The following is an 11,258-nucleotide window of genomic DNA, read 5'->3' as shown; positions in this document are numbered from 1 at the left end:
AGAGGAGCACACTCTCTCTCTCTCTCTCTCTCTCTCTCTCTCTCTCTCTCTCTCTGCCTGTCCCTGATTGCTTTGGTGACACACACGATTAGCCAGCTGCTTCCCCTGATTAAAAAAACTCCCCTCTTTCTCGAGCATGTCCTCCTGTTCCTCCTTCCTCTGGCCCTCCATCTACTCCTCCACCTGTCTCCTCCTTTCCCAAGTATTCTGTCTCTATCCTCCTTCCTCTGGCCCTCCTTCTACTCCTCCACCTGTCTCCTCCTTTCCCAAGTATTCTGTCTCTATCCTCCTTCCTCTGGCCCTCCATCTACTCCTCCACCTGTCTCCTCCTTTCCCAAGTATTCTGTCTCTATCCTCCTTCCTCTGGCCCTCCATCCACTCCTCCACCCGTCTCCTCATCCTCTGGCCCTCCATCTACTCCTCCACCTGTCTCTTCCTTCCTCTGGCCCTCCATCTACTCCTCCACCTGTCTCCTCCTTCCTCTGGCCCTCATCTACTCTTCCACCTGTCTCCTCATCCTCTGGCCCTCCATCTACTCCTCCACCTGTCTCCTCCTTCCTCTGGCCCTCCATCTACTCCTCCACCTGTCTCCTTCTTTCTCAAGTCTTCTGTCTCTCTCCTCCTTCCTCTGGCCCTCCATCCACTCTTCCACCTGTCTCCTCCTTCCTCTGGCCCTCCATCTACTCCTCCACCTGTCTCCTCATCCTCTGGCCCCCCATCTATTCCTCCACCTGTCTCCTCCTTCCTCTGGCCCTCCATCCACTCCTCCACCTGTCTCCTCATCCTCTGGCCCTCCATCTACTCTTCCACCTGTCTCCTCCTTCCTCTGGCCCTCCATCCACTCCTCCACCTGTCTCCTCATCCTCTGGCCCTCCATCTACTCCTCCACCTGTCTCCTCCTTTCCCAAGTATTCTGTCTCTATCCTCCTTCCTCTGGCCCTCCATCTACTCCTCCACCTGTCTCCTCCTTTCCCAAGTATTCTGTCTCTATCCTCCTTCCTCTGGCCCTCCATCTACTCCTCCACCTGTCTCCTCCTTTCCCAAGTATTCTGTCTCTATCCTCCTTCCTCTGGCCCTCCATCTACTCCTCCACCTGTCTCCTCCTTTCCCAAGTATTCTGTCTCTATCCTCCTTCCTCTGGCCCTCCATCTACTCCTCCACCTGTCTCCTCCTTTCCTAAGTATTCTGTATCTATCCTCCTTCCTCTGGCCCTCCATCCACTCCTCCACCTGTCTCCTCATCCTCTGGCCCTCCATCTACTCTTCCACGTGTCTCCTCATCCTCTGGCCCTCCATCTACTCCTCCACCTGTCTCCTCCTTCCTCTGGCCCTCCATCTACTCCTCCACCTGTCTCCTCCTTCCTCTGGCCCTCCATCCACTCCTCCACCTATGTCCTCATCCTCTGGCCCTCCATCTACTCTTCCACCTGTCTCCTCCTTCCTCTGGCCCTCCATCTACTCCTCCACCTGTCTCCTCCTTCCTCTGGCCCTTCATCTACTCTTCCACCTGTCTCCTCATCCTCTGGCCCTCCATCTACTCTTCCACCTGTCTCCTCCTTCCTCTGGCCCTCCATCCACTCTTCCACCTGTCTCCTCCTTCCTCTGGCCCTTCATCTACTCTTCCACCTGTCTCCTCATCCTCTGGCCCTCCATCTACTCCTCCACCTGTCTCCTCATCCTCTGGCCCCCCATCTATTCCTCCACCTGTCTCCTCCTTCCTCTGGCCCTCCATCCACTCCTCCACCTGTCTCCTCATCCTCTGGCCCTCCATCTACTCTTCCACCTGTCTCCTCCTTCCTCTGGCCCTCCATCTACTCCTCCACCTGTCTCCTCATCCTCTGGCCCTCCATCTACTCCTCCACCTGTCTCCTCCTTCCTCTGGCCCTCCATCTACTCCTCCACCTGTCTCCTCATCCTCTGGCCCTCCATCTACTCCTCCACCTGTCTCCTCCTTCCTCTGGCCCTCCATCTACTCCTCCACCTGTCTCCTCCTTCCTCTGGCCCTCCATCTACTCTTCCACCTGTCTCCTCCTTCCTCTGGCCCTCCATCTACTCTTCCACCTGTCTCCTCCTTCCTCTGGCCCTCCATCTACTCCTCCACCTGTCTCCTCCTTCCTCTGGCCCTCCATCTACTCCTCCACCTGTCTCCTCCTTCCTCTGGCCCTCCATCTACTCCTCCACCTGTCTCCTCCTTCCTCTGGCCCTCCATCTACTCCTCCACCTGTCTCCTCCTTCCTCTGGCCCTCCATCTACTCCTCCACCTGTCTCCTCCTTTCCCAAGTCTTCTGTCTTCCCCTCTCCAACCCACTTTTCCTCACCCACACACACTCTTTCATTTCCTGCCTACTCCTCTTTCTCCCTTCCATCACTCACTCACTCACTCACTCAATCACTCACTCACTCACTCACTCACTCACTCACTCACTCACTCACTCACTCACTCACTCACTCACTCACTCACTCACTCACTCACTCACTCACTCACTCACTCACTCACTCACTCACTCACTCTCACCTCTCCAGACATGTATATCACCCCTCTGTCTTTCTCTCTCCTGGGTTTAGTCTCTCATTTCACTTCTCCCAACATTCAATTAACTTTCCACTTCCTCTCCACCGTGACTCCCCCAACGCGTCAATCACACTCTACTGCCGCGGCGCCTGACAGCTGGTCCCGCCCCTTCCTCCCAGCGGCTTCCTGTGTTCCGCCAGGCGTGACCCAGTCACCTGGTGGGGGGCTCCCGCCTCCCTGATGCACAGCCCTCTGGGATACCTGGCGGGGCGGCCATACTGCCTGGGCTCAGGGAAGACACGCTAGGTTAACTGTTTATAAGAAACTCCTGTCCAATAGCTCACTGGGGACGGGAGGGAGTATATGGAAGAGTGTGTCTGTGTGTGTGTGTGTGTGTGTGTGTGGTTTTGAGTCTCCCTGTCCCCAACCTCTTCTCCTAAACCACACACAGTATTGCAGAGAGATAATCTCATCAAATCCAGACATCTCTCCTTCAAAAAACATCACCACGTTGACAATACACAGATGCAAAGCTGCATGTCTCCAATGGAAGTTTGATATGTCAAATGAAAGTAGAATAAAAAGTATTGACTGTGTGATATTTCCAGGATTCTCCGTGGTATAAAAGGCCTGTCATGTTCTCCGGTTCTCAATTTCTTACGGCGTGTATCTGTGTGTGTGTGTCAGTATGAGCTGTAGTGATCCTCTGTGTCCTAATGGACATACTAATATAGTAAATCAGACAGTTACGGGACAGAGCCACACTACTGGTAGCAGCCCAGCCCATTAATCCACACGCTATTTTCCAAGACTCTTATCATTTTCTCTAAATGTGATGGGATTTACTCAAGGCCAAGGTACCCCACTGGTAATCCCTATGCCTTATTAATCTCCACCCACTGTGGGTGGATGAGTGTGGGAGAGAGAGGAATAGAAAATGGAGAGTGAGAGGGACAGACTGTGTAAGAGAGAAGGAAGACAAAGGGGAAGAAAAGGAGATTGCGATTACACAAATTATGCAAATAAACAAAGAAAACTCCAGGCTCTATCTTTTTCCAACGTAAAAGTGAGATGAGAGTCATGTCTAGAGGTTAAAGCAATACTCGAGGTAAACCAGCCTGCTACAGTAGTGTGCTTGTCACATAAAAGCCAGCCAGTCTGTGTCTGGTAATGAAATAACAGAGAGGATATCAGTCTTGTGTTCGAGACCATCTGGACCAAGTCAAGACCGAGACCAGAAATATTCAAGACCAAGACTGTAATTCCGTCAAATCAGCATCATAATAAGAGTTCAAAATGTCCTGTATTTCTGTGTTCATATTTCAGAACAACACATGGATCCTTTACACGTTCAGAAGGGTGAAAAGAGTCACTACAAATGATCACTAACCAAAACAGGTTTTTTAAACTAAAAATATGTTACAACTTCCCCCAGTTTCCGTGAGTGTAACTTTCAAACAATTTCCCCATTTCCCAGTCTTCCCTACCAGCAAATTAAGGAAATTCTGACAAGCGCAACAACGTTTGAGGATATTAATGCAGACAGACAGACAGAGACAGAGGGAGGGAGACAGAGAGAGAGAGAGAGAGAGAGAGAGAGAGAGAGAGAGAGAGAGAGAGAGAGAGAGAGAGAGAGAGAGAGACAGAGAGAGAGAGAGAGAGAGAGACAGAGGGAGGGAGACAGAGAGAGAGAGAGAGAGAGAGAGAGAGAGAGAGAGAGAGAGAGAGAGAGAGAGAGAGAGAGAGAGAGAGAGAAAGAAAACACACAATGTTCACCCAGATGAGAACCGTAGCCGTTCTACAGTACATCACCCGGAGAGTGTACACTCACTGTGCATTGAGAGTGTATGCGACAGTGTATGTGTGTGAGGGTGTGTGTACTGTGTAATGGAGACTGCAATGATTGCCAAGGGTCATGGTTTAGGGGTTAGAGGTCAGTGTTTAGGTCTACCCACCACCCTGGTCGGTGGAGACAGTGATGGCGGCCACAGGTCTCGGGAAGTGGCTCATCTCAGACACTCCGTTCAGCGACTCGATCTCGAAGGTGTAGTTGGCGTGAGCCGAGAAGTCCATCACTGTTACCATGGCGTTGGTCAGGCCCTGGGGGCGGGGCGCGAAGCGAAGCTCCTCCCCACACAGCTGGCATTGGTCGGGCTCTGGGCCACAGCGTTTACACAGCACGTTATAGGTCAAGTCCCTGCGACCACCCATGTCACTGGGTGGAGACCACTCTAACAGTAGACAGGTGTCATTAAGGTTGAAGACCACATTACGAGGAGGGGAGGGGGGACCTGGAGGAGAGAGAGAGAGAGGAGAGAGGTGTCATTAAGGTTGAAGACCACATTACGAGGAGGGGAGGGGGACCTGGAGGAGAGAGAGAGAGAGGAGAGAGATGTCATTAAGGTTGAAGACCACGTTACGAGGAGGGGAGGGGGACCTGGAGGAGAGAGAGAGAGAGAGAGAGAGAGAGAGAGAGAGAGAGAGAGAGAGAGAGAGAGAGAGAGAGAGAGAGAGAGAGAGAGAGAGAGAGAGAGGTGTCATTAAGGTTGAAGACCACGTTACGAGGAGGGGAGGGGGGACCTGGAGGAGAGAGAGAGAGAGAGAGAGAGAGAGAGAGAGAGAGAGAGAGAGAGAGAGAGAGAGAGAGAGAGAGAGAGAGAGAGAGAGAGAGAGAGAGAGGAGAGAGGTGTCATTCAGGTTGACCACCACATTACGACGAGGGGAGCGGGGATCCTGGAGGAGAGAGAGAGGTAGAAAGGCTTCGTGTTGATTGATCATATTTCTGTCCTAAACTCTCTATAGCTGGTAGTGGCAGGAGTATAAATCTCAGTATAATACACATTGAAACAGAACAGTTCTTATGGTACAAGGTAAATGTTATTAGTTTTAATCAAGGCTAAAAAACAACACCTGACTTTTATAATTTCATGTCTATCATGTCTACCACTGTACATCTACTATCTAGTATAGAGAGCTTCTCATCAAGTTATTCTGGGAGAGCATCCAGAGATTGTGAGACAGTGCATCCAGGCATTAAATAGATGTGTGCAGGCATTAAGTAGATGTGTGCAGGCATTAAATAGATTTGTGCAGGCATTAAGTAGATGTGTGCAGGCATTAAATAGATGTGTGCAGGCATTAAGTAGATGTGTGCAGGCATTAAGGATGTGTGCATTAAATAGATGTGTGCAGGCATTAAATAGATGTGTTAAGCAGGCATTAAGTAGATGTGTGCAGGCATTAAATAGATGTGTGCAGGCATTAAATAGATGTGTGCAGGCATTAAATAGATGTGTGCAGGCATTAAATAGATGTGTGCAGGCATTAAATAGATGTGTGCAGGCATTAAATAGATGTGTGCAGGCATTAAGTAGATGTGCAGGCATTAAATAGATGTGTGCAGGCATTAAGTAGATGTGTGCAGGCATTAAATAGATGTGTGCAGGCATTAAGTAGATGTGTGCAGGCATTAAGTAGATGTGTGCAGGCATTAAGTAGATGTGTGCAGGCATTAAATAGATGTGTGCAGGCATTAAGTAGATGTGTGCAGGCATTAAGATAGATGTGTGCAGGCATTAAGTAGATGTGTGCAGGCATTAAATAGATGTGTGCAGGCATTAAGTAGATGTGTGCAGGCATTAAGTAGATGTGTGCAGGCATTAAGTAGATGTGTGCAGGCATTAAGTAGATGTGTGCAGGCATTAAGTAGATGTGTGCAGGCATTAAGTAGATGTGTGCATGCATTAAGTAGATGTGTGCAGGCATTAAGTAGATGTGTGCAGGCATTAAGTAGATGTGTGCAGGCATTATTGATGTGTGTAGGCATTATGTGTATATGTGTGTGTGCAGGTAATGTGTATGTGAGTGTGCAGGTAATGTGTATGTGAGTGTGCAGATATTGTGTTGTACAGAGCAGTGCCAGCTGTCAGAGGGGAAGTGTTAAAAGGCCTGAGGGATTTAAACTCTCCAGGACTGCCAAGCTCACTGTCTTTCTGGACAATAGGCTGGAGCCCTCTCCTGTCCTTCTACCTTCCCCTCTCCTGCCCTTCCCCACTCCCATTCCCTATTTCCTGCCCTCCTCCTCCCCTTCATCCTGCTCATCTGCTCTCTACCTTCCCTCCATCCCTCTCTCATGTCCCCCCGCCTCCCCCTCCTACTCCCCTCTCCTTAACTCATTCCCCCTCCTTCTTTCCTCCTTCACTGTCCTCCCCTCCAGCCAACCCCTCTCCATGAATAAACCTGTCTCTCAAGCTCTCTCTCTCTCTCTCTCTCTCTCTCTCTCTCTCTCTCTCTCTCTCTCTCTCTCTCTCTCTCTCTCTCTCTCTCTCTCTCTCTCTCATCAGTCCTTCTTAGTGTTTCTCTCTCAGGACAGATGAAGGGAGCACCTCCTTTTCCACCTCCTCCTCCTCTGTCAGCATCTGTCCGTTGGCTTCCTGTCCTATCTGTGCTATCTCCCTCTATTTTCTCTGTCGAAGAGGCAAGCTGTGTCCCAGTGCCCATCAATCAGCCCCCATTCTCTACTCAACAGATCTCTATCAGCTCTCTACTCTCTCTCTTCCTCTCTCTACGGTACCTGTCTCTTTCTCTCTCTCTCCCTCTCAATCTAGCTCTCTTTACCCCCATCTCTTTCTCTCCCTGACTTTGTTCCGAGTAATACCACTACAGACCTGTACTGTACTCTATCTGAGTGTATTGAGGGCTGCTTAGACAATAACGAGATTGCCTGATTGATTGACTGATTGTTTGATTGATGATACTCACGTGTGCAGGCCATAGTGGGTGGGTCTCTCGCAGCTCTGTAGAAAGCCTTCTCACAGTGGCAGACAGCAGCCCCCTCTCCATAGCTGAAACTGTGAGGGGGACACTTAGAACACTTGATGTTCCCCGCAAACGCCTTGTAGAGGCCTGGTCGACACGCTGCAGAGAGAGAGACAGAGGGATATATGATTATATTTGGCAGGACAACAGACACATGTATATGGTTATATATGGCAGGACAACAGACACAGAGATATGGTTATATATGTCAGGATAACATGTATATGGTTATATATGGCAGGATATCAGACACATGTATATGGTTATATATGGAAGGACAACAGACACAGAGATATGGTTATATATGGCAGGACAACAGACACATGTATATGGTTATATATGGAAGGACAACAGACACAGAGATATGGTTATATATGGCAGGATAACAGACACATGTATATGGTTATATATGGCAGGATAACAGACACATGTATATGGTTATATATGGCAGGATATCAGACACATGTATATGGTTATATATGGCAGGATAACAGACACAGAGATATGATTATATATGGCAGGATAACAGACACAGGATAACAGACACAGAGATTATATATATGGCAGGATATCAGACACATGTATATGGTTATATATGGCAGGATAACAGACACATGTATATGGTTATATATGGCAGGATAACAGACACATGTATATGGTTATATATGGCAGGATAACAGACACATGTATATGGTTATATATGGCAGGATAACAGACACATGTATATGGTTATATATGGAAGGACAACAGACACAGAGATATGGTTATATATGGCAGGATAACAGACACATGTATATGGTTATATATGGCAGGATAACAGACACAGAGACATGATTATATATGGCAGGATAACAGACACATGTATATGGTTATATATGGCAGGATAACAGACACATGTATATGGTTATATATGGCAGGATAACAGACACATGTATATGGTTATATATGGCAGGATAACAGACACATAAATCTGGTTATATATGGCAGGATAACAGACACATGTATATGGTTATATATGGCAGGATAACAGACACATGTATATGGTTATATATGGCAGGATAACAGACACAGAGACATGATTATATATGGCAGGATAACAGACACATGTATATGGTTATATATGGCAGGACAACAGACACAGAGCCATGATTATATAAGGCAGGATAACAGACACATGTATATGGTTATATATGGCAGGATAACAGACACAGATATATGGTTATATATGGCAGGATAACAGACACAGAGATATGGTTATATATGGCAGGATAACAGACACATGTATATGGTTATATATGGCAGGATAACAGACACATGTATATGGTTATATATGGCAGGACAACAGACACAGAGATATGGTTATATATGGCAGGATAACAGACACATGTATATGGTTATATATGGCAGGATAACCGACAGAGATATTGTTATATATGGCAGGATAACAGACACGTGTATATGGTTATATATGGCAGGATAACCGACAGAGATATTGTTATATATGGCAGGATAACAGACACGTGTATATGGTTATATATGGCAGGATAACAGACACAGAGATATGGTTATATATGGCAGGATAACAGACACAGAGTATATGGTTATATATGGCAGGATAACACAGACAGAGATATTGTTATATATGGCAGGATAACAGACACAGAATTTATATATGGCAGGATAACAGACACGTGTATATTGTTATATATGGCAGGAGAACAGACACGTGTATATGGTTATATATGGCAGGATAACAGACACAGAGCCATGATTATATATGGCAGGACAACAGACACAGAGCCATGATTATATAAGGCAGGATAACAGACACGTGTATATGGTTATATATGGCAGGATAACCGACAGAGATATTGTTATATATGGCAGGATAACAGACACAGAGATATGGTTATATATGGCAGGATAACAGACACATAAATCTGGTTATATATGGCAGGATAACAGACACAGAGATATGGTTATATATGGCAGGATAACAGACACAGAGATATGGTTATATATGGCAGGATAACAGACACAGAGATATGGTTATATATGGCAGGACAACAGACACAGAGATATGGTTATATATGGCAGGACAACAGACACAGAGATATGGTTATATATGGCAGGATAACAGACACATGTATATGGTTATATATGGCAGGATATCAGACACATGTATATGGTTATATATGGCAGGATATCAGACACATGTATATGGTTATATATGGCAGGATAACAGACACAGAGATATGATTATATATGGCAGGATAACAGACACAGAGATATGGTTATATATGGCAGGATAACAGACACAGAGATATGATTATATATGGCAGGATAACAGACACAGAGATATGGTTATATATGGCAGGATAACAGACACAGAGATATGGTTATATATGGCAGGATAACAGACACAGAGCCATGATTATATAAGGCAGGATAACAGACACATGTATATGGTTATATATGGCAGGATAACAGACACATGTATATGGTTATATATGGCAGGATAACAGACACATGTATATGGTTATATATGGCAGGATAACAGACACAGAGATATGGTTATATATGGCAGGATAACAGACACATGTATATGGTTATATATGGCAGGACAACAGACACAGAGATATGGTTATATATGGCAGGATAACAGACACATGTATATGGTTATATATGGCAGGATAACAGACACATGTATATGGTTATATATGGCAGGACAACAGACACATAAATCTGGTTATATATGGCAGGATAACAGACACAGAGCCATGATTATATATGGCAGGATAAATCTGATATAATATAATAATAATTATATATTTAGCAGACGCTTTTATCCAAAGATAAGTCATGTGTGCATATATTGTTATATATGGTCCCGGATAACAGACACAGAGATATGGCTTATATAACTGAGCTAGGATAGGACAGGATAACAGACAATGTATATGGTTATATATGGCAGGATAACAGACACAGAGATATGGTTATATATGGCAGGATAACAGACACATAAATCTGGTTATATATGGCAGGATAACAGACCATGATTATTATATATGGCAGGACAACAGACACAGAGCCATGATTATAGAGCCAGATTATATAAGGCAGGATAACAGACACAGAGCCATGATTATATATGGCAGGATAACAGACACAGAGATATGGTTATATATGAGATATAAATCTGGTTATATATGGCAGGATAACAGACACAGAGATATGGTTATATATGGCAGGATAACAGACACATAAATCTGGTTATATATGGCAGGATAACAGACACAGAGATATGGTTATATATGGCAGGATAACAGACACAGAGATATGGTTATATATGGCAGGATAACAGACACAGAGATATGGTTATATATGGCAGGATAACAGACACATGTATATGGTTATATATGGCAGGATAACAGACACAGAGATATGGTTATATATAGCAGGATAACAGACACAGAGATATGATTATATATGGCAGGATAACAGACACAGAGATATGATTATATATGGCATGATAACAGACACAGAGATATGGTTATATATGGCAGGATAACAGACACAGAGCCATGATTATATAAGGCAGGATAACAGACACAGAGATATGGTTATATATGGCAGGATAACAGACACAGAGATATGGTTATATATGGCAGGATAACAGACACAGAGATATGGTTATATATGGCAGGATAACAGACACAGAGATATGGTTATATATGGCAGGATAACAGACACAGAGATATGGTTTTTGGCATGATAACCGACATAGATATATGGTTATATATGGCAGGATAATAGACATATGCACATGATTATATATGGCAGGATAACAGACACAGATATATGGTTATATATGGCAGGATAACAGACACAGAGATATGGTTATATATGGCAGGATAACAGACACA

The 11,258-nt window shown here is 45.4% G+C and overlaps 1 protein-coding gene across 1 annotated transcript in view; it reads right to left on the bottom strand.

Moving 5' to 3' along the window:
* Positions 1-4,458: 4,458 nt before the first annotated feature.
* The window catches only part of LOC124018380 (ephrin type-A receptor 6-like), a 194,463-nt gene continuing 187,663 nt past the window's right edge, over positions 4,459-11,258 (bottom strand). The window contains exons 6-7 of the mRNA XM_046333669.1: positions 7,273-7,428; positions 4,459-4,802 (exon numbers count right to left, since the gene is read on the bottom strand). Coding sequence (XP_046189625.1) covers positions 4,459-4,802; positions 7,273-7,428 — 500 coding nt within the window. The remainder of the gene's footprint in view (positions 4,803-7,272; positions 7,429-11,258) is intronic.

The sequence above is a fragment of the Oncorhynchus gorbuscha genome, unplaced genomic scaffold, assembly GCF_021184085.1.
Source record: "Oncorhynchus gorbuscha isolate QuinsamMale2020 ecotype Even-year unplaced genomic scaffold, OgorEven_v1.0 Un_scaffold_499, whole genome shotgun sequence".
Classification (NCBI taxonomy): domain Eukaryota; kingdom Metazoa; phylum Chordata; class Actinopteri; order Salmoniformes; family Salmonidae; genus Oncorhynchus; species Oncorhynchus gorbuscha.
This window is presented reverse-complemented; position numbering and strand designations above follow the sequence as displayed.